Source organism: Castor canadensis, chromosome X (assembly GCF_047511655.1).
Source record: "Castor canadensis chromosome X, mCasCan1.hap1v2, whole genome shotgun sequence".
Taxonomy (NCBI): Eukaryota; Metazoa; Chordata; class Mammalia; order Rodentia; family Castoridae; genus Castor; species Castor canadensis.
Window position 1 is genome coordinate 53,031,594 of NC_133405.1, and position 24,415 is coordinate 53,056,008.

The 24,415-nt window shown below is 38.5% G+C and overlaps 1 protein-coding gene across 13 annotated transcripts in view; it reads left to right on the top strand.

Annotated features, from left to right (window-relative positions):
* Positions 1-24,415, top strand: part of LOC109700868 (XK-related protein 2) — a 127,875-nt gene that overhangs the window by 18,501 nt on the left and 84,959 nt on the right. For 11 of the 13 annotated variants that reach the window (XM_074063693.1, XM_074063688.1, XM_074063694.1 and 8 more), the window contains 6 exons: positions 4,742-4,888; positions 6,089-6,183; positions 6,527-6,741; positions 6,880-6,981; positions 7,727-7,846; positions 8,057-8,156. In XM_074063693.1, the coding sequence (XP_073919794.1) occupies positions 4,742-4,888; positions 6,089-6,183; positions 6,527-6,741; positions 6,880-6,981; positions 7,727-7,846; positions 8,057-8,156 (779 nt within the window). Of the gene's footprint in view, positions 1-4,741; positions 4,889-6,088; positions 6,184-6,526; positions 6,742-6,879; positions 6,982-7,726; positions 7,847-8,056; positions 8,157-23,028; positions 24,155-24,415 lie in introns of those variants that run through there. The other 2 variants (XM_074063701.1, XM_074063700.1) reach the window with 2 other exon arrangements.

Sequence of the window (24,415 nt, forward strand, 5' to 3'; positions counted from 1 at the left end):
ACATAGGGAAGCACAAATAGCAGGATCATGGTCCAGGCCAGCCTGAGCATAAAGCAAGACCCTATCTAAAAAATAACCAACACAGAAAGGGCTGGGGTGGCTGAAGTGGTAGAGCGCCTGTCTAGCATGCGTGAGGCCCTCAGTTCAACCCCCAGTACTACCAGAATGTGGAGGGAGGGAGAGGGAGGAGAGAAAAAATGATTCTACGTGCTTGGGTGGATCAAGTGGAATCATAATTACTATCAACTGAGATAGGAAAGACTGGCACAGCAGATTTATTAGTTCAGTTTTGGACACATTGCTTTTGAGATGCCTGTTAGACATCTGAGTGGATATGTTAAGTTGGCAGTTGGATATACAGTTATGCATCATTTAATGACAGGGTTAGGTTCTGAGAAATGAGTTATTAAGTGATTTCATTGTTGTCCAAACATCATAACGTGTACTCATACAAATATAGTATATACTATACTCATACATGGTATAGTATAGATGCATGGTATAGTCTACTGCTCGTAGGGCCAGGAAGAACAAAATAACACAAGATTAACTCAAGTACAAGGGAAAATGATACCATCAGGAGATCCAGTAAGCATGAGATCTGTGAGGCTGCTGCCAGTGTAGTTCAGCATAATGTTTTATAGTAAACTTGCTTTATATATGTGTGTGTGTGTGTGTGTGTATTTATATTTATATAGAAGGAGTATAACAATAAAAAGTATGGTATAGTAAATACATAAATCAGTAGCAGTTGTTTATTATCGAATATTATGTATTGTACATAATTGCATGTGACATACTTCCATATGACCAGCAGCACACAGTTGGTTTGTTTATACCAGCATCACCACAAGCACATGAATAATGCACTGTGCTATGACAATACAGAGGAGATGACTATGACATCAGTAAGAGATAGGGATCTTCAGCTTCATTATACTCTTTTTCCTTTTTTGGGACTGGGATTTGAACTTAAGGCTTCACACTTGCAAAGCAGGCACTCTATCACTTGAGCCACACCTCCAGTCCATTTTGCTCTAGTTATTTTGGAGATGGGGTTTTCTCAAACTATTTGCTCAGGCTGGCCTCGAACCATGATCCTCCTGACCTCAACCTCCCAAGTAGCTAAGATTGTAGGCATGAGCCACAGGTGCCTGACTTCATTATAATCTTATAAAACCACTATCAACCAAAACATCATTATGTGGCACATGACTGTATTAATCTGGGGTTCCAGAGTGAGAAATTCAGATGTTAGCGTGTAGATGTTATTTAAAATTATAATACTGGGAAAAGACCACCAAGGGGGTGAGTATAGATAGAAAAAAGAACAGGAGCAGGGACTGACCACTGGACACTTCCATTTTAAGAAGTCAGGGAAAAGAGGACAAGTCAGTAAAGGGGACTGAGAAGGAGCAGCCAGTGGGTCACCAGAAGCAGGAGAGTATGGTATCCTGGAAGGAAGCTAAGTGAAGAAAGTCAGGAGTGACTCATCACCTATGCCCAATATTGCTAATAAACAAGGCGATGGCTAAAAATTGACCATTGGACTTCGTGACAAGGAAATAGTTGTTGATCTTAATGGGAGCTTTTTTTCCTTCTTTTTTGGGTGATACTGGAGTTTGAATGCAAGGCTTCATGCTTGCAAAGCAGGCTTGAGCCACACCCCCAGTTCATTTTTCTCTGGTTATTTTGGAGATAGGGGGGCGGGTCTCACGAATTATTTGCCTGAGCTGCCCTTAAACCTTGATCCTTCTGATAGCCTCTCAAGTAGCTAGGATTACAGGTGTGAGCCACCAGTGCCTGGCTATGCAAGCTGTTTTGATGGAGTAGTGGGAACCTGATTCAAGTGGGTGAATAGAAGGAAAAAAATTGCAGAAAGTAAACATATCCAGTTCATGTGAGGAACAGAGAAACAGCAGTTCCTAGTGGGTACCCTGGGTTTAAGAAGGTTCCTTTTTTTTCTTAAAGTGAGAGAGTAAAAGCATGCTTGTGTATTATAGAATAATCTAGTGATGAGACATGAGAATGATAATACTCACAGAATAATGAGCTTGAATAAGCTTATGCCTTTTCTTATTCCTCTATTTTACTTTATTTTTGTAAAAATTTTAAGAGGAATATTCTGTTTTAATCAGAAGGGCCCTAAGGATGGGAGTCTGCTCCATTTTACAATGAAGAAATCAAGGCCTTTGGTCATACAGTGAAAGAGGCTGTGTTTCTTATTTTCTTAGCTATTATCTTCCAAGTCAGGCTCAGTGTTTTAGTTATCATCCTTCCAGGACTTCTGTGATATTTGAATCTTGCTTCTAAAAAGCATTCCTTTCTAACCAGCCAGTAAGTTAGTTGAATCAATCTTTATTTAAATCACTAACCTTAGAATTTAAAAAAAACCCAGCATGTTTAGTGTGGTCAAACATATTCTATTGCATTTATATGACATTATAGCAAGTGATCATATACAGCTTTAACTGGAATCAGGTAGCACTATTTTTTGGTATAACTTTCCCTTCCCTGCATATTCTGAAGTTTGTCTGAAAATGCAGTAGCCTTAAAGGCTTGAGGTATAGCTCAGGGGTAGAGCACTTGCCTACCATCCACAAGGCCCCTGGTTCTTTTCTCAGTATTCCCCCCCACCAAAAACAAACCAGCCCCAAACAAATCCCTAACTGGACCCCAGATTGCATGCATTATGAAAACAAAAGAACCAAGTAAATCAGGCTGTGTCCTGTTGTTGTAGCATGTGTCTTTTGTTTGGTTTTAAGGATTTTTGAGATTACAACAACTTAATTAGGACTGCATTTGACTTGTATTCACCAGGAAGAAATGGGGGATCTGACTAAGGTATAGGGTAGTTGGCACCTGGTTATGTGATACAGAATTGATACGCTTACATCAGGAAGTTAGAAGTAAGAATGAATCATAGCAGCCTAGTAAGATGTAAGGAATTGCAGTCAGGAAGAATTCACAGAAATGGAAACTTACTGTATTTTTTTTTTTTTTGTGGAACTGGAGTTTGAACTCAGGGCTTCACACTTGCAAAGTTGTATTTTTTATTATATCTAAAATAAGTTGAGATTGTGCATCTGAATACCTTGCATTTTCATTCATTCACACCATTTCCAAAAATATTTATTGAACATTTTTATGTGTCAGACTGAGGATGCATCACTAAGCCTTCATGGAGCTTACAGTTTAGAACACAATGGATAGTATCTGCTATAAGATCACAGGGCAGGAATCATGCTTTGTACATCACTGTTTTATTCTGCTAGGGCTGCCAGAGCTAAATACTGCAGACTGGGTGGCTTAAACAATAGAAATTTATTTCCTCACTGTCTGAAGGCTGGAAGTTTAAGATCAGGGTCTTAGCAGGTTTGGTGTTTTCTGAGGCAGATGGCAATCTTTTTGCTGTGCCTCCACATGGTCTTTTCTCTGTGCATGCTTATCCTCGGTTCTCACTGTGTTTCCGGATTTCCTTTTTTTGGGGGTGGGATTCTGAGGATTGAGCCCAAGGTCTAATCTACCACTTTAGCTGCACCCCAAGCCCTTTTTAAAATTTATTTTGGCTATAGTGGTGTTTGAATTCAGGGCCTTTCACTTGCTAGGTAGGCATTTTACCACTTGAGCCATACCTCTGGTACTTTTTGCTTTAGGTATTTTTTGAATACTCTGGCCCATTTATGCCTGGGCTAGGCTGGGCTGGACCAAGATCCTCCTCTTTATATTTTCTGTGTAGCTTGGATGACAGGCACATGTCACTATGCCCACCTTTGATTTATTGAGATGGGGTCTCTTAAACTTTTCGTACGGACTGGCTTCTAATCACAATCCTCCTGGTCTCTGCCTCCAAAGTAGCTAGGATTACATGTGTGAGCCAGTGCAGCCAGCTCTATTTTTGTTTGTTTGTTTGTTTGGCGGGACTGGGGTTTGAATTCAGGTCCTCACACTTGCTAAGCAGGCAATCTACTCCTTGAGCCATAACTCCAGTCCATTTTTCTTTGGTTATTTTGGAGATGAGGTCTTGAAAAGTATTTGCCTGGGTTGGCCTCGAACTGCAATCCTCCTGATCTCAGCCTCCCAAGTAGCTAGGATTATAGGCGTGAGCCACTGGTGCCTGGCTCTGTTTTGTTTTTTTGAGACAAGATCTCACTACCTTTGTCTGGGCTGGTTTTGAATTGGTGATCCTTCTGCCTCCACTCTCTGAGTAATAGGGATTACGGGTGTCAGCCACCATGCATAGCTCAGATTTCCTTTTATGAGGACATAGGTCAGATTGGATTAAGACCTAGTTAGTGGCTCCTTTTAACTTGATTATTTTATTTTAGATAGGGTCTTGTTGGTAGCCCAATCTGGCCTAGAACTTGTGATCTTTCTGCCTCAGCCTCCCTAGTGTTGGTATTACAGGCATGTACCACTAGCCTGTCTACTTCAATCACCTCTTTAAAGGCCCTCTCTTAAATACAATCATATTCTGAGGTATTTAGGTAAAAGTTTCAATATTAAATTTTTGAGGAACTACAATAAGACCCAAACACTCACCTAGCATGTATAATCAGCTGTGGCATTGTAAGTTTTGCCTGTGTAGTAATATTATTTTCTTTTTAGATGAGAAAGGATTTTGTTTTTTTTTTTTTTTTCCTTTTTTTTCCGGTGCTGGGGACCGAACTCAGGGCCTTACACTTGCCAGGCAAGCACTCTTCCACTGAGCTAAATCTCCAACCCCTTATTTTCTTTTTAGTACTATGAAATATTCCTTCGACAGTCTCCGATGGAACCCTGCCTTGTGTTTCATGAAGGTGGATACTGGCGTGAGCTGACAGTCCACACCAATAGCCAAGGACACACAATGGCAATCATCACTTTCCATCCCCAGCAATTAAGTCAGGTGAGCCTCACAGGATAAGGGGCAGCTTCTGTAGCAACCCCATTACTATGGTACAGTTGGTTTTTGGAAGTTTTAGTGCAGATAGCAGAAACTACACATGCACAGAAAACTTGTGTAGGTTAGGGGGAGGGTTTGGGGGTGAGGAGAAGAGGGTAGGAATACTGTGTAATCATAATTGCCGGCATAACCAAACCACAGAGAGCATGGCTAGGTTACCAAGCTAATTACCATACAAGAACTCCCAAGTATTTTCACAAGAACTTTGTCCATAGTAGTAGGTACTTGAGTGAATCCAAATGTCAATTCTGAGGAGATTAGAATATCAGAATTTTATGATCTACACAAACTGATGCATTGGTGGTATAGTGGTGAGCACAGCAGCCTTCCAGATTATGTTGTACATTTATAATGCACTCAGAGCTTTTAACTATTCCAATATTAAAACATCCCTGTACTTAGGTGATCATCTCAACTAACTGTGGAGTAGACAGGAGAAACAGGGATATTGTCACCCTTATTTTACAGATGAGCAAATGGAGGCGGAGAAATATACAAAGTTAAAGTGCCAGTTAACAGCCAACCTAGGATTTGAGTGCAGGTTCTTTGATTCCTGGCCTGGTATTTTTAACTCTTAAGTTCAAACATGATTTATTGCCCTGTATCTGTGTGCCACACTAATGCTTAGGCTTTTTGTAATGTTGTAAGAGGTTTTAAAATGTTCTGGATTCAACAAAAGGAGTTACCATGCTCATTCTTTCCTGTGCCCCCTCTTTTATTTTCCTAGGACTCATGTCTTTTGAGGTAGTGTTTGGGTGGGTGGTTAGGATAGCTGAAGTGGAGAAGTATGAAGGAAATTGAAAGGTTATTGCCTCTGCGTGATGGGACAGAGCTTAGTTTAGCTCCTTGTTTACAAGAATAACTCACACTTTCTTTTGAGAGCTATTAGTGGTTCAAACTAGAGAAAGTACCAAATCTATTGTATAGGATTTGTCAAAAACTGAACGCCAAGCCGTGCTTCTACTGAAATGTGAAAATAACATGTTTTTTTTTTCCTGCAGAATGTTGCTTTACGTTATTTATAATAGAATTTGAGAAATGTGTCTTCTTTTCTGATACTTCAGGGTGATTAATATAGAGCTTGGAGAGAAAGTTTGTCAGAGATAAGCCTTTGCTTGACTCCTGATTTTGTGGTCTGGGCAGGAGGAGCTCTGTGTTCAGAAGGAGACTATAAAGGAGTTTTTCATCAAAGGCCCAGGAGCAGTCTGTGACTTGACCTCACTTTATTTCCAGGAAAGGTAAACCTGGGGCGGCCAAATAGCAAACAGGAGCCTACTGGCTGGCCATAGCCTCATAGCCTGAGTTTGTGGATTGCTGTGCAGGGCTGCTAACTGCAGAGGCTCTGGACTTATTAGACCTGACTCTCATATACCAGCCACATCTAGGAACCCAGGCCAGAATGGAAAAGTGAGGGTGCATGTGCCTCCATCTCTTGAGAAGGGAACTCCTCCAGAGTGCTCAGAGCCATGGCAAGGAAGCTGTGTCTTCTAGCCGAGGTGCTGGGTCTTCCCCTTCCAGCCAAGCACTAGAGATCAACTGGTCTGCTATTCTAGAATGCTTTCTTCCCTTACTCTTTTCCAGCACCATGACCCGTTGCAGCCATCAACAATCTCCCTACCAGCTCCTGTTTGGGGAACCCCACATCTTTGAAGATCTCCTGGGCTTAAAGGTCCGTATCTCTCCAGATGCCTTTTTCCAGATCAACACTGCTGGTGCAGAGATGCTCTATCAGACCGTGAGGGAACTGAGTGGAGTGGACTCTAATACCATCCTCCTTGACATCTGCTGTGGAACTGGCAAGTGGCAGCCGAAGGAAGAATCTGCATGCTGCCTAGTTCTCAAATGCCATCTACCCAGAACTCAGGGTCCTTGAAGGGTAGATGGGGAGGATGGTGGTATTGGTACCCTCCTCTTATTCTCTCTTATTTCTCCAGGTGTGATTGGTCTTTCTCTGGCTCAGCATGTATCCCAGGTCCTTGGGATTGAGTTGGTGGAGCAGGCAGTAGAGGATGCCAGGTGGACTGCAGCCTTCAATGGTACACAGATCACAGTCTGGAGAGAAATTAAGAGATGCAGTTGAGGGACTGGGGTATGACTCAGGTAGAGCCCTTGCCCACTATGTGCAAGGCCCTGGGTTCCATCCCCAGCACCATAATAAACAAACAAATGAACAAACAAAAAAGAGATGCATTTGCTTCTGTGTTACAGAAAGGGTTGTATGGGAAGGGGGAACTACTGTATCTCTGACCATAGGGGAGGCTGGGTTCTAGAGTAGTCAGAGTTGGGTCCTGATGGTTGTCTTGAAAAAGTCCCAATGACATTTTTTTTCTATTCAGAAGGAACAAGCCTAGTTGATAGGAAGGGAAGTGGTAAAACTTTGAACAGGATTGAAGCATCTTCTTGACATTAGACTCCCAAAGCATCATAACCGAAATACAATAGGTTTCAGACCTATATTTTCTTCAAATAAAACCATGTGTTGAAGCACTGAACGAAAACTTCTGACACAGCAGGAAGAGCCCTTGAGTAAAAGTCAAGGTTCTTATCTTGGTAGAGGTACTTACATGCTATATATCTAGACATTCAAGCTGCAAGGCTTACTGAAGTGTTCCAAGGGAAAGTACTTTGGAAAAAGTGAAGCAGGTTCAAAAGTGTTTCCTTCATTGTTATTCAGGAGTCTGCTAGAGCCAAAGGGAAAATGGCAGAGCCCTGTCTCTTAACACATTTCTTCCCCCTTGCTGGGCTGCGTCCAGTTATGTCACGTGGGCTTCTCTTCCATAGGTATCACCAACTGTGAATTTCACACTGGTAGAGCAGAGAAGATTTTACCATGGCTGTTAAAGTCCAAGGAAGATGGGCGATTAATTGTTGCTGTGGTGAACCCAGCCCGTGCTGGACTGCGTAAGGAAGAGTGGCTACTTGGCTGTCCCCAGTGATGTCCTCCAGCTTTGCTTCCTTATTCCCACACCATGCTAAGAGGGCCCGGTGGGCTAGCCCTGAATCAGCTTCTCCTCTATTCCTAACCAATCTAAAGTGCTGGTCAGTTAGGAGTTTGTGATAACAGGGACCATTATAGGTTAATTATATTAATGATGGTATTTATTCTTTCAGATTACCAGGTGGTTCGAGCCATTCGAAACTGTAGGGCCATCCATACGCTAGTTTTTGTCTCCTGCAAGCCCCATGGTGAAACCACAAGGAACATCATTGAGTGAGTCTTGTCTTCTTTTTATTTTTTACTTTTTTAAAAATTACTTTTTCCAGTTATCAAAGTAATCCATGCTTATTGTGCAAAATTTGGAAAATGTAGAGAAGCGTAAAGAAAAAGAAAAAATACTATACTAGCTACAAGAGTCAATTACAGTGCCAGGTCTAGGGTGAGGCAAGTTAGGTATTAACTTTGGATACAGAATTTTAAGAGGGTACCAAATATTTCAATGATCAATATAAATTTTTTTCAAGGTGTTTTTCTTTTGTGGTTCTAGGGATTGAACTCTGGGCCTCATACTTGCTAGGCAAGTGCCGTATCACTTAAGCCATTCCCCCAGTCCTTAAATTTTTAATGCAGTATTTAAAAAGATCACAGTTAACTCTCCAAAATTATGATGAGCAAAATGTTAATTTTTTGAAAGATGGGGTCTGATTAACTTTAAGTGTCCACATATAGGATAATATGAGCTATTTGTCTTTCTGTGTCTGACTTATTTCACTTAACGTAATGTCCTCCATTTCTATCATTTTGCTGCAAATGATAGGCCATCATTTTTTATGGCTAAATAATGTTCCATCACATATAGACCACATGTTATTTTTTGTGTATGTGGTGGTGGGGATTGAACCCAGGGTCTCACATGTACTAGGCAAGTGCTCTACCACTATGCCACTTCCCTAGCCCCAAAACCACATATTTTTTATTCATTCATTCATTGATGGACAGATTAGTTGATTCCATATCTTAGATATTGTGAGTAGTGTAGCAGTAAACATTTGTGCTGTTATCTGTATGTGCTGTTTAATTTCCTTTGGCTATATACCTAGAAGTTGAATAGCTGGATCATATGTAGATATATTTTTAGTTTTTGAGAAACCTCCATACTATATTTCATAGTAGCTGTATGTTCCCACCAACTGTGTTTAAGAGTTGGCTTTTCTCCATGTCCTCACCAGCATATTATTTTTGTCTCTTTCATAATAGCCATTCTAAGTGGGATGAGATGACATCTCATTGTATACGTGTGTTTTAGTACTGGGGATTGAAATCAGGGCCTTGTGCTTACTGGGTAGGCACTCTACCATTTGAGCCATGCCCCTAGCCCTTCGTTGTGGTTTTTAAAGATTTTTTAAATTTTTAAATTATTTTTTTCTCATTGTAATTTGGCATTTCCTTGACAGCTCATGATATTGAGGGGTTTTGTGTGTGTGTGTGTGTGTGTGATACTGAGGATTGAACCCAGGGTCTCATGCATGCTAGGCAAACACTTAACCACTCAGCTACATCCCCAGCCCCTTGAGCATTTTAAAATAAATTTGTTGGCCATTTGAATTTCTCTTTTTTTTTAGAAGTTTCTATTCATTTTGTTTTTTCATTTTAATTGGATTATTTTTTGTTACTGAGTTTCTTAAATTCCTTACATAGTCTCAATTATTAATCTTTTGTTAGAGGAATAGTTTGCAAATATTTTCTCCCATCCTGTAGGTGGGTCTCTTCACTTTGCCATTCAGATGTTCTGGGAAGGCTGGGGTTGAGGGGGCATAGTGTGAAGTTGCATAAAACAGGTACCCAAACACAGCTAGAAGGAATAACTTCTGGTGTTCTACAGCACAATGGGAGAGCTATAGTTCACAGTACCCAATTATATACTTTATGACTAACTACAAGAGAGGAGCTTGAAGGCTCCAAATACAAAGTAATGATAAGGAGATGGAAACATTAATTACCCTGATTTGACCAGTACACATTGTATACATGGACTGAAATATTGTACTATACCCCATAAATATGTGCAGTTATTATATGTTAATCCCAAAAGATTTTAAGAGATGGGAATCTTCCCCTGCACTTGAAAAACCCTGCTTAGCTGCATTACTCTAACCCTTATATTGGGTTTCAATAAAACTTTATTTATAAAAGCAGGTAACTAGTCTGTAGACTATAGTTTTCCAATATGATAATATATTGCATCAAAGTATTATTTGTTTTTATTACTAAAGTTTTTATCAGTCTATTAAATTTTTTACCCAATGTGAGCACCTCTCACTTCACTCAAATTCTGGCCTTAGCTATTTTGAATCTTTACATGTTTTCTTTTTGTAATTTCTCTCTTTTTAATATAAATAATATAATTTCTTTGTAACATTCAAATAACATCAGCAGATATAAAGTACAGATGCTATACCTGAATGAAATCGGTGAGAATTAAAAGTAAATGTATATGATTATTTGTTAGTTTTTTAAAAACTAAACGAATTGAGCTTTCAAGTCAGTGAGCTGGAAAAAGAACAATAAACTTTTAATCAATAATGATTAAAAAACCAGATGTTAAGGGCCAGGGAGGGGCATGATTTAGTGGTAGAACACCTTAGCAAGTGCAAGACCCTGAGTTCAAACCTCGTATCACCCAAAACAAAGAAAGAAAAAAAGGCAGGTGTGGTGGTTCGTGCCTATAATCCCAGCACTCAGGAGGCTGAGGCAAGAGGATCAAGAGTCCAAGGCTACATTGTGAGTTCCAGGCCAGCCTGAAACTGGCCTGGAAATGATACCAGCCTGGAACTACATAACAAGAGCCCAATCTCAAATAAAAATAATGATTAAAATCCATAAATTCATGAACTTTAAAGCAAAATTCTGTAAGACTTGATACATAAATCATAAAGTGTTAATAAAAGAAGAAATAAAGCTGGGTGCCAGTGGCTTATGCCTATAATCCTGGATGAGACCAGGAGGGTTGTGATTTGAGGTCAGCCGGGGCCAAAAGTTAGCAAGACCCTGTCTCAGCCAATAGATGGATATGGTGGTGTGTGCTTGTTATTCCCGTGATGGCAGGAAGCTTTAAATAGGAGAATCACAGTCTGGGCAAAAAGTGAGACCAACCCTGTCTCCAAAATAACCTGAACAAAAAGGACTGGAGGCATGGCTCCCTAGTACTGCAAAAAAATAAAGAAAGAAAGAAATAAAATAGATAAACCTAATCAAGAATATAAGGGGTGAAATGTTAAAACATAAAGTCATAAATCAGAAAAGCAGCATAATGACAGATATAAAGAATTTTTTTAAATGATAAGAAAGTCTTTGAACAACTTCCTCTAAAGACATTTGAAAATCTAAATGAAATGGATGATTTTTGTGGGAAAATACAAATGGCTAATGTTACTTACACAAAATAGAGTAACCTAAACAGAATAGTGACCATGGAGAAAAATTGATAAAATTGTTAAAGAGCTTTTCCTACCCAAAATAAAAACACCAGACTTTAGGGCTAGCAGAGTAGCTCAAGTGATAGAGGGTCTACCTAGCAGCTTTGAGGTCCTGAGTTCAAACTCCAGTACTGCCAAAAAAAAAAAAAGATAGGCTTAGATATTTTCATAGTCTCATTTGCTTGTCTAGTTTTGCACATTTCCTCTTCCACCTGTCTTAAGTTTTTATTGTATAGCTTTTTAAAATATGTGATAAAAGTGCCATCACAAAGCAGTGGAGAAGAGGTGGACTACTCAGCAAATGGTGGTGGACAATTGCGTAGCTATGGCAAAAAAGTTGAATCTCTGTCTCACAGTGTAAATTAGGATAATTTATAAATAGGTTGAAGGTTTTAATGTGAAAAAGGAAACCATAATTATACCTTAGGAAATCATAGAATTTCTTTGTGTCTTGGTGTACAGACATAACTGGAAATTCAGAAGCCATCTAATAAATTCTTGTTAAATTTGACTACATAAAAATATAGTCATGCTTTGCCTAACTAGAGAATGTATTCTTTTTTGTGTGTGGGTGGTACTGGGGTTTGAACTCAGAATTTCACGCTTGCTAGGAAGGCACTCTACCAGTTAAGCCATTCCACCAGCCCTAGAGGATGTGTTCTGAGAAATGAGTCATTACCTGATTTTGTAATTATGTGAATATCATAGAGTGTACTTACACAAAGAAAAATGGCTAAGATGTTACTCTGTGATATAATCTTAGGGGACCACTGTTATATATGCATTCTTTCATTGCCCGAAACGTCTCTATGAGGCATGATTGTAACTTCTCCCTTCATTACACCATATATAGAAATGAATTCAAAATGTAGCTTAGAACTAAATGTAAGAGCAGAAACTATAGGCCTCTTAGAAGAAATCATAGATTTTAAATCTTCATGACCTTGAATTAGGCAAAGCCTTCTTAGATACATTAAAAGCTCAAAGACAAAAAAAAATCAAAATTAAAACAAAAAAAGTTTTTTGTGCTGCAAATGATACCATCGAGAAAGTCAAAAGATAACCCATGGAATAGAAGAAAATGTGCAAATCATTTATAAGGGACTGGTATCAAAAGCCAGACACAAAGGCCACATATTGTATGATTCCATTTATAGGAAATGTCTAGAATAGGTAAATGTATAGAAACAGAAAGTAGATTTGTGGCTACCTGCAGCTAGTGTGGGGTTTGGGGAGAAATGGGTGTGACTGCTAAAGAGGTACATGGAATTTTCTTGGGCTAATGAAAATGTTCCAAAATTGTGGTGATAGATTCATGACTCTTGTGAATATACTAACAATCCCTGAACTATGTAAATGGGTAATCTACATGGTATGTGAATTATATCTGAATAAAACTATTGAAAATCAGTAACTTGTACATGATGAAAATCACCATAAGCAATGAGGAGAAAAGGAACAAATAGGAAAAAATTGCAGTTCATATCACAAAGACTCTTTTCCTTAGTCTGTAACAAACTCTTGAAAATTAATAAGAAAAAGGACAACTGCCCAGTAGAAAAATGAGCAGAGGATATGAAAAGAAAACATTATGTGTTTAAGAACCCTGAAATGATGCTATGACAATGAAAATACAAATTCAAAGTACAGCAAATGTACTTGTGGTAGTGCACACCTATGATCCTAGCACTTCCTAGAGTCTTAGGCGGGAGGATCGTGAATTTGAGGTCAGCCTGGGCTACATAGTGAGACTGTCTCAAAAAAAGAAAACCAAAACAATACACTTTCGGGAAAAGTACAAAAGTTTAATAATGCACTGTTGCCAATATGGGGAATAGGAATTCTAAAGAGTTGCTGTTATCAATTAAGAACTAATGCTATGTAAATTGGTATCATCCCTTTGGAGGGAAACTTAGCAATATAGATTAAATTTATAAACATATGCGTACCCTTTGACTCAGTAATTCCATTCATGAAGCTTTATCCTGTAGATTTACACATGTAAAATAACAAATATAATGTTGGTTATTGTAATATCTTAACAGTAAAAAATAAAATATTGTAAAAAATCATCAGCTTGGCTTAAAAAGCCAGATATCACAAGTTCTTGCTCATTTGTAGAACCCAGACTTAAAATGATGATGTGGTGGAGTCATGATGATAATAATAATAGGACATGAATGTGAAAGGGGTATGGTCTTGGGGGATCAGTGGGAGGTGGGGGGAAGGAAAGCATACTGAGGAGTGAAGAGAAAGTGTACTGCATACATATATATATATATATATATATAGAGAGAGAGAGAGAGAGAGAGAGAGAGAGAGAGATTGATTGAGAATGAAGCCAACCAAACACCATTTGAAAAAGCAGGTGGGAAAAAATTAAGATGGGGAGGGAGGTGTGAGGGGCAATGTGATGATAATGGAGGGTGAAGTTGTTCAAAGTATACAGTACGCATGTTTGGAATTAATGTATGATAATTTAAAAATATAAAACTATTTTTAAAAGTTCATTAGAAGGGAACTGATTAAATCAACTATACTATATACTCAAATGAGACACTTCTGATAATGAAAAATCTCTAAGGTATGCTATTTTCATAATAGCTTTGTAGAGATACAATTCATAAATCATACAATTTACCCATTTAAAGTAGACAATTAAATGAACTTTGATATGTTTTAAGACTTGTGGAGCCATCACCACTATCTAATTCCAGAGTGTTGTCATTTCAAAATAAAACCCTGCACCTCTTACAATTATTCCCTATCCCTACCCCTGCCCTCTGGCCCTAGACAACCTTTGGTACTTTCTGTCTCTATGGTTTGGTGTATTCTGGACATTTCATTTAAATTGAGTCATTTACTATGTGGTTCTTTGCATCTGCTTCTTTCACTCAGCAAAATGTTTTCAAGGTTCACCCAGGCTATATCTTGTAGCAGTACTTCATTCCCTTTTTGGCCTTCGAAAGGAATAATATTCCACTGTATGGATATGCCACCTTTTATTTATGTACTCATCTGTTGATGGTCATTTGTGTTGTTTCTACATTTTGGCTTTTATGAATAATGCTGCAATGAACATTCATGTGCAAGTTTTTGTGTGAACATGTTTTCATTTCTCTTGGGTAAATACCTAGAAGTGGAACAGCTGGGTCACATGGTTACTAGTTTAACCTTTTGAGGAACTTCCAATCTGTTTTCAAAGCTGCTGCTCCATCTTACATTTCTGCCGACAGTGTATGAGAGTTCCAATTTCTCTATCCTCACCAACTCTTGTTCTTGACCTTTTGTTTCAGTACTGGGGGTCAAACCCAGGGCCTTATGCGTGCTTGGCAAGTACTCTATCACTGAACTACATCCCTAGTCCTTGTTACTGTTTTTTTGTGGTATTGGGTTTTTAATTCAGGGCCTTGCATTTGCTAGGCAGGCACTGTACCACTTGAGTCAGGCCCCCAGTCCTTTTTGCTTTCATTATTTTTTTAATAGAGTCTTGCTCTTAGGCCTGGACAATGATCCTCTTGTTTATGCTTCCCAGGTAGCTGGGTGACAGGTATGTCCCACCATGCCCAGGTTTTTATTGGTTGAGATGGGGTCTTGTGAACTTTTTGCTCAGGCTAGTCTTGAACTATCTCATAAATGGCTAGGATTTCAGGCGTGAGCCACTGTGCAGACTTATTATCTTTCTTACTATAGCCATGATAAGGTGAGAAGTGGTATCTTATTGTGGTTTTGATTTTCATTTCCCCAATGGCAAATGATGGTGAGCATTTTTTTCATACTCTTATTGGTTATTTGTAAATTTTTAGAGATTTACACAAGAGTCATATTTTATGCCCATTTTTAATTGCATTGTCTTTCTTCTATTGAGGCAGAGATCAGGAGGATCGTGGTTCAAAGCCAGCCTGGGCAATAGTTTGTGGCTCAAGGTGAAGGCCCTGAGTTCAGGCTCCAGTACCGCAAAAAAGGGGGGGTTCTTTCTATATTCCAGATACAAGTTCCTTTTCAGATATATGATTTGCAACCTTTTTCTTACTCTGTGTGGTGGTCTTTTCACATTTTTTGCAGTACTGGGGATCAAATCCATGGCCTCATGCATGCTAGGCAACTTTTTACTACTGAGATACATTCCCAGCCCTCTTTTCACTTTTTTTGATAGTATCCTTTGAAGCACAAATGTTTTAAATTCTTTTTTGATAGTACTGGGGGTTGAACTCGGGGCCTATACACTTGCTATGCAGGTGCACTGCTACTTGAGCCACACCCCCAGCCCTTTCTGTGTTGGTTATTTTTGAGACCAGGTCTTGCTTTATGCCCAGGATGACCTGCACTGCGACCCTCCTATTTGAACTTCCCTGTGTAGCTGGGGTTCACAGCCTGTGCTACCATGCTGGGGTCTTGCTAACTTTTTGCCCAGGCTGACCTTGAATTGCAATCCTCTCAATCTAAAGTATAAGCATGAGTCATCATGCTCAGTTGAGAGTTTTTAATTTTGAAGATGTCCAAGTCTAGGTTTTTGTGGCTTGTGATACTGGTTCTGAGATATGTTACTAAGTAGAAATAGCAAGGTAGAGAATTGATTATATAGTAGTAAGCTATCTTTGTTTTTAAAAAAAAGGATGAGAAGAATATTTGTGATTGCTTATATGTGGATAGAGAAACTGATAAATATTTGTAGTCAGGGAGAACTGGGAACATGGGAGCCATGGGTGAGGAGACTTCACTGTGTACCTCTTTATGTTATTTCATTTTGAATCAAATGGAAATATTCATTATACAAAACAATAAATTTTAAAGTGTGGTGATTAAGACCATATCTAGAATTCTGCTAACACTTATACTGAGCAAAACAGTAAGCATGGCCTTAAAAAGGCAAGAAAATATTTTATTTTGATAAGACAGTATGTGTATGTATATGGCAGAAGAATTCCAAATAATATAGAAGAATATAAAGTGAAAAATAAGTCTTTATTATTCCTGACTCCTAGTCAGTCCTTCGGATGTCACTAATCTTCTCATTTTCATATGTACCCTCTAGAGTTATTCTGTGATTTTTCAAGGACTGTCTGTGTGTCTGTGTGTGTGTGTGTGTGTGTGTGTGTGTGTACAAAACATTCCTCCCTCCTTTTTTTTTAAATTTCTTTTATTCATATGTTCATACAATGTTTGGGCCATTTCTCCCACTTCCCCCAGCCGCCTCCCTTACCCCCCATCCTCTCCCACTCTCCCCCACCCCCTCGCTACCAGGCAGAAACTATTTTGCCCTTATCTCTAATTTTGTTGAAGAGAGAGTATAAGCAATAATAGGAAGGAACAGGGTTTTTGTTAGTTGAGATAAGGATAGCTATACAGGGAGTTGACTTTCTTTGATTTCCTGTGCATGTGTGTTACCTTCTAAGTTAATTCTTCTTGAGCTAACCTTTTCTCTAGTTCCTGGTCCCCTTCTCCTATTGGCCCCAGTTGCTTTAAAGTTTCTGCATTAGGCAAATTAAAACCACGCTAAGATTCCACATCACCCCTGTTAGATCCATGTATATCACCCTATACCAATATTAACTCCAAATGGATCAAGGATCTTAATATCAGACCACAAACTCTAAAGTTGATATAGGAAAGAGTAGGAAATACTCTGGAGTTAGTAGGTATAGGTAAGAACTTTCTCAACGAAACCCCAGCAGCACAGCAACTAAGAGATAGCATAGATAAATGGGACCTCATAAAACTAAAAAGCTTCTGTTCATCAAAAGAAATGCTCTCTAAACTGAAGAGAACACCCACAGAGTGGGAGAAAATATTTGCCAACTACACATCAGACAAAGGACTGATAACCAGATTATACAGGGAACTTAAAAAACTAAATTCTCCCAAAACTAATGAACCAATAAAGAAATGGACACGTGAACTAAACAGAACTTTCTCAAAAGAAGAAATTCAAATGGCCGAAACACACATGAAAAATGCTCACCATCTCTAGCAATAAAGGAAATGCAAATTAAAACCACACTAAGATTCCACCTCACCCCTGTTAGAATAGCCATCATTAGCAACACCACCAACAACAGGTGTTGGCAAGGATGTGGGGAAAAAGGAACCCTCTTACACTGTTGCTGGGAATGTCAACTAGTACAACCACTCTGGAAAAAAATCTGGAGGGTACTTAAAAAGCTAAACATTGATCTACCATTTGATCCAGCAATACCACTCTTGGGGATATACCCAAAAGACTGTGACACAGGTTACTCCAGAGGCACCTGCACACCCATGTTTATTGCGGCACTATTCACAATAGCCAAGTTATGGAAACAGCCAAGATGCCCCACTACTGACGAATGGATTAAGAAAATGTGGTATCTATATACAATGGAATTTTATGCAGCCATGAAGAAGAACGAAATGTTATCCTTCGCTGGTAAATGGATGGAATTGGAGAACATCATTCTGAGTGAGGTTAGCCTGGCCCAAAAGACCAAAAATCGTATGTTCTCCCTCATATGTGGACATTAGATCAAGGGCAAACACAACAATGGGATTGGACTTTGAGCACATGATAAAAGCGAGAGCACACAAGGGCGGGGTGAGGATAGGTAAGACACCTAAAAAATTAGCTAGCATTTGTTGCCCTTAACGCAGAGAAACTAAAGCAGACACCTTAAAAGCAACTGAGGCCAATAGGAAAAGGGGAACAGGTACTAGAGAAAAGGTTAGATCAAAAAGAATTAACCTAGAAGGTAACACCCACGCACAGGAAATCAATGTGAGTCAATGCCCTGTATAGCTATCCTTATCTCAACCAGCAAAAACCCTTGTTCCTTCCTATTATTGCTTATACTCTCTCTACAACAAAATTAGAAATAAGGGCAAAATAGTTTCTGCTGGGTATTGGGGGGGGAGAGGGAGGGGGCGGAGTGGGTGGTAAGGGAGGGGGTGGGGGCAGGGGGGAGAAATGAATCAAGCCTTGTATGCACATATGAATAATAAAAGAAAAATGAAAAAAAAAGTTTCTGCATTAGTTCCTTTGCATTGAGGACATCAAATACTATCTTGTTTTTTTTTTTTTTTTTTGGGTTTCTTGCCTATCCTCATACCACCCTAGTGTGCTCTCGCCTCATCATGTGATCAAAGTCCAGTCCCCTTGCTGTATTTGCCTTTGATCTAAAGTCCACATATGAGGGAGAACATATGATTTTTGGTCTTCTGGGCCTGGCTAATCTCGCTCAGGATGATGTTCTCCAGTTCCGTCCATTTACCTGCAAATGATAAGATTTCATTTTTCTTCATGGCTGAGTAGTATTCCATTGTGTATAAATACCACATTTTCTTAATCCATTCATTGATAGTGGGGCATCTTGGCTGTTTCCGTAACTTGGCTGTTGTGAATAGTGCTGCAATAAATATGGGTGTGTAGGTGCCTTTGGAATAACCTGTGTCGCATTCCTTTGGGTATATCCCCAAGAATGGTATTGCTGGATCAAATGGTAGATCAATGTTTAGCTTTTTAAGTAGCCTCCAAATTTTTTTCCAGAGTGGTTGTACTAGTTTGCATTCCCACCAGCAGTGTATAAGGGTTCCTTTTTCCCCGCATCCTTGCCAACACCTGTTGTTGGTGGTGTTTCTAATGATGGCTATTCTAATGGGGGTGATCCTCCCTCCTTTTTTAATTTAAAAAAATACAAATAGAAGCATACTGGAAGCACTGTTCTATACCATGCTTTTCACTTATAGATTTTAGAGATGTTCTATAGTGATATAGAATCTACATTAATACTAACAGGCCTACTTAATTTTTATTTTTTCCAGATATTTTATTTTGCTTTATTTTTATCTAGAAATGTTACTTTAAAAGGAAAAGACATTGTTAAGGGCAGTTTTGAGTTCACAGCAAAATTGAGAGGAAAGCACAGAGATATCCCATGTACCTTCTGCGCATTCAAAATCTCCACAAGAGAAGTTTTTTCTTCTTTAGGATGAAGTTGACTTTTTTTTGGATTTTCAATATTTGTTTTTTTTTTTTTTTTTTCATTTTGAGGATTTTTTATTATCATTATTGTTTCACTGGGAGTACACTGTGACATTTACAAAAGTTCTTACAATATATCATAGGTGAATTCACCCCCTCCATCATCTACTTTACTCCCTGTTCTCCCATTCTTAAAATGGTTTCAACAGGTCTCATTTTCCCATTTACATAGTGTGTACATAATATTTCCTCCATATTCACCCTCTACACCCTTTCCTTGTATCTTCCTCCTCCCCATCGGTACCAACCCCAGATAGGACCTGACTTACCTTTCTATTCTTCGCTTTCTACTCAATTTTAAAAATAAGCTGCATAATTTTCACTTATATAAATGTACCATGATTTCTTTAACTAGTTCCCTGCTGATGAATTTTAAAGTTGTTTTTACTCTATTGTTACTACAGTGTTTCAATGAATATCCTTGCACATATTGATGGGTCAAAGGATATATGCTCCTAGCATCATTTTTACATGTTTTCTAAAGGACTGTAGAGTCTGTATAGTCTGTTTATCAAAGATAACCTTTAGGATCCTTTTTAGGAAATACACTGAATATACTAATTAATTTAGAGAGAAGAGAATTGCAATCTGTTTTTTTTTTTTTTTTGGTTGTACTGGGAATTGAACCCAAGGCATTGCACTTGCTAGACAAGCACTCTACCACTTGAGCTATACCCCCCAACCCTTTAAATATTTTTTTAATTTGATTTTTGTGATGGAGTCTCACTTTGTCTGAGCTGGTTTCGAAATCGTGATCTTCATGCCTGTTTCTTGAGTACCTGGGATTACAGGTGTGCACCACAACACCTGGCTGAGGTTTACAATCTTTCCAATATTTTTCCAGACAAGTATATGTCATTTCTCCTCAATTACTGTAGTTTTTTCCATGTGATTCTCTAATTATATATATATATATATATATATATATATATATATATATATATATATCATGCTCTTTATCTCAAATACTGCAAATGCTTGATTCGTTTTTCCCGTAACACTGCCAACATGCGCTAAAGACATGCCACTGGGACATGCGTTCAGGTGGTAGAATGCCTGCCTAGCAAGTACAAGCTAGCTAGTTAGTTAGATAGATGAGATAGATACATAGGTAAAAATGTACATATATAGACATTGCCAGTGTAGCTCTTTCTCTTGAAGTTTAATATAAGATACTATAAACTTTTTTGTGACACCATCTCCCTATGTAGCTCAGGCTGGCCTAGAACTTGCTGTGTAGCCCAAGCTGGCCTCAAACTTGAAATCCTCCTGCCTCAGCCTCCCAAGTGCTGGGATTACAGGGGTGGCCTATGGCTTGTAAAGTTTTATTATTGTATTATAAATGGGATCTTTTGTGATACTTTCTAATTGATTATTGCTGATTTTATGTGTAGCTACCATACTCTTTTGTTAGTTTTCTTCATTTTGTGTTGATTTTTTTGTATTTCTTTATATAAACAGTATATAAAACCTCCTTTTTTGTCTCCCTCCTTTCAATACTTACTTTTTTCTTTTTTTTATTACATTGAATAAAAAATGTTCCTTAGAGATGTAATACTGACTGTCCTTTTCTTGCACTTGGTTTTAATGGAACAGTGCTATTTAAATAAATACTTGACTGGTTTGGGTGTAAATGGGTGTAGCATTTTTAGGAAAGTTTAGTGGTACATATCTTAAGGAAAATGTATAGGCCCTTTAACTCAACAATTTCACAAAATAAATAAATATGTACAAAAGATATAACTATAGTAGACCCTTGGTACCCATGAGCAAATGGTTCCAAGGAAACTGTCATCAATGAAAAGCCACAAATACTCAGGATGAGTAGAGTTCACTACTCTAAAATTATTCAAATTTACCTATATCGAACATACAGTAGGTCTGGGTATCCATAATTTGAAATTGCATGGAGTAGGCTACATTACTGTCACAAAATTACTGTTGTACATATTAAAACTGCTCACCCCAAACTGGATCTTATTTCATGTTCTTTATCTCAAATACCGTGAATGTTTCATTCATTTTTCCTGTAATGCTGCCCAACTTCCACTAAAGACGTGCCATGGATTAGGGGTGTGGCTCAAGTGGTAGAATGCCTGCCTGGCAAGCACAAGGTCCTGAGTGCAAATCCCAATACTGCCAAAAAAATGTTGCCTTTCAACAAATCTAAAAAATATTACTTTATCACTTTAATTAAGCACATTAACTTTTTTTGGTTTGGGTAGTACTAGGGATTGAACTCAGGACTCATGCTTGCTAGGCAGGTGCTCCACCATTTGAGCCACTCCAGTAGCCCTAAGCACATTAACTTTTACCTTGGTTTTTTGGGCACCATTTGCTTTTTGGGAGGCAGATTTTCACACACTTAAGGTCAGGAAAACACTCAGCAGGTCACACAGCAGTTTAATGTGGGACTGAGAGCTTCTCTGCATCAACTGAACTGAATAATTTTTAAATTTCTTTTCATTTGTTTTTTACCACATTTGGTCAAAACTTCGTGTAATAAATAAGGTGGGCTTACTGTGTAATATTTCTAGAGGGACTTTTTAAAATAGCAAAAAAATTAGACATAACTTAGATTTCCAATGGCAAAGAATTAGATAGATAAACTTGTAAATTTATTTGATGAGGTAGCATATAGCCAGTAAAAGTGAGGTACCTATACATATAATAGAGACATACTCATGATGTGTTAAGTGAAGACACTGGTTGTAGAGCAGTATGTACAATATATATTGTGTGATTATTTTAATCAACTTAAATGTACATATTTATAAGACATCCTGAAAAGTTAGTAGCAATCCTTCTCTGAATGGTGAATTTGTAGTTTTTGCTTGCCTGTATTTTCTATAATGAATCTTTGAAATAGAGGAAAGAAGTGGCCTTCTTTGAAATATTTCAATAGAATGAATTTAATTCAATCAGTATTTAGTAATTACCTTCTGTGTGTGGATCACCAGAGAATACAGAAAAGTACATGACCAGGATCCCTCACTACACTCACCACATATATATTGAACTCTTATTCTGTGCCAAATACTAGGAACACAGAGATGAATGATAAGCACTTTTGCCTCGTTTCTACCCTCAAAAAGATCATAAGTCTCTAACATGATGATTTGACTTGCAGTTCTTTGATTTTACAATGGTGTCAAAACGATCCATAGTCAATAGAAACTGTACTTTGAATTTTCATAATTTTCCAAGCTGGAGATACCATGATGTTAGTTTGCAGAAGCAGGGGACAACTTCCACTCATTCACACAATCCCAAGAGTAAAACCACACTCTACAGTGCACTGTGTTGCTAAGCCATGATGTTTGGTACTGGGGTTGAATCCAGGACATTGTGTGGGCTAAGCATGTGCTCTATCCTTGAGCTATATCCTCAGCCTATTAAATGCATTTTTTACTTATTATTTTCAGCTTACAATGGGTTTACTAGGATACAACCCCATCATAAGTTGAGGAGCATCTGTACTCTAGTGAGGAAGATGGATAAGAAAAACTGTTACATTAAACATGACCAACAATGCATACAAGAGGAACTCAAGGGGGTGTGCAAACACAGAGGGAGGACTTCTATTAGAAGCAATCACGCACTTGTACATTCTCCTTTTGTTTCTAGGAACTGATATTATGATCTGTTTGTATAGGCTGTGCTGTCCTCCAAACTCTGCTAAGAAGCTTCTAGGCGAGCCTTTTGTCCTGAGACAAGCTGTACCTGTGGATTTGTTTCCCCACACCCCGCACTGCGAGCTGGTGCTCCTCTTCACTCGATGAGCAGCCTTCTAGAAGATTACAGGCTATTTGTTAAGGCTGAAATTTCAGAAACTTCCAAGTTTGACATATCACTACATTGTCAACCCTGGCAACATTACCAGGAGAACGAATCTTCAGATCATGAGCAAGAACATAGCACGCCTCCTGTCTGAGCCAGATACAACCTCAGTTGTTAGATTCCCCTGTGATTATGCACGTTTGCCTAGTTTTGACCACTCTTAACTCCTTGGCCTTGGATCTGCACTGCTCCTTCCTTTTGTTATCAGCCTCTCATTGTCCTAATTTATAGCCTTGCCTCCCCCATCTGATTTTACTTGTACTGTGGTGATAACTGCTTTTTAAGCAGCTGGTAATAATTTCACATTGACTAGTGTCTATGCATTTGCTCAGAGATTTCACTGTTTTTAGGACTTTAAGTTCTTGAGATAGGCAAAGACTAGAACTAGAACCAAGCTGAGCTTTTTAAAAAGCAGAGCAAGCTATTAAGTGATTAGAGGGAGACTGAGTGGTCATCAATATAGATTCATTCCTTCGGGTTTTCTAGGCTTTAAGGCTTCTAGAATGCTCTTTGAAAATGAAGTTTTATCCAGGAGCAATAGAACCGATTAGCTTTCACCCATAGAAGGAGAATTGGTTATGAGAGAAACCCTAAGGGAAAGGAGATTTTTCAAAGGAGAGACTGAGTACCTATGATTGTGTTGTGTATTATGGAGGTAGAACACTCCCAAATCCTGTAATAATCCATTATGTACTATAATAAAGTGGATATTGAAAACTGACTATATACTCACCATTCTTTAGTCCATGATTTCTTCAGTTCTGGAGTTGTTCTTGGATACTTGCCTGACAATTTAGATAATGTTTTGAATCTTTTAATGGTCTAAAGACATGTAACTTAATAAACATTGCCAGATTTACAAAATGATATCAGGTCAACTGGTATTTTTAATTCTTCTGAATCTGAACTGCATCTAGAAAAGCATCTTTCTTACAAAAATATAGCTGTTAAAACTATATAATGTTGGGTATTCTTTTCTATGGTACCCAACTCAGGAGATACAGAAGAAGCTCAAGAAAACAACATCTGTTATGCAGGTCTTAGAGGTAGGAAGCATGCTATACCATGCAGGTCCGCATGGGAAAGACACTAGGGTGGTCAGGAGGCAGAAGGCAGGAGCAAGGGGAAGGTTTAGGCCATGGTCTTTATTGGGGTTTCCTCAGGAAAGGCAGGGCAGGGCAGGGTAACAAGTTTAGTACTGA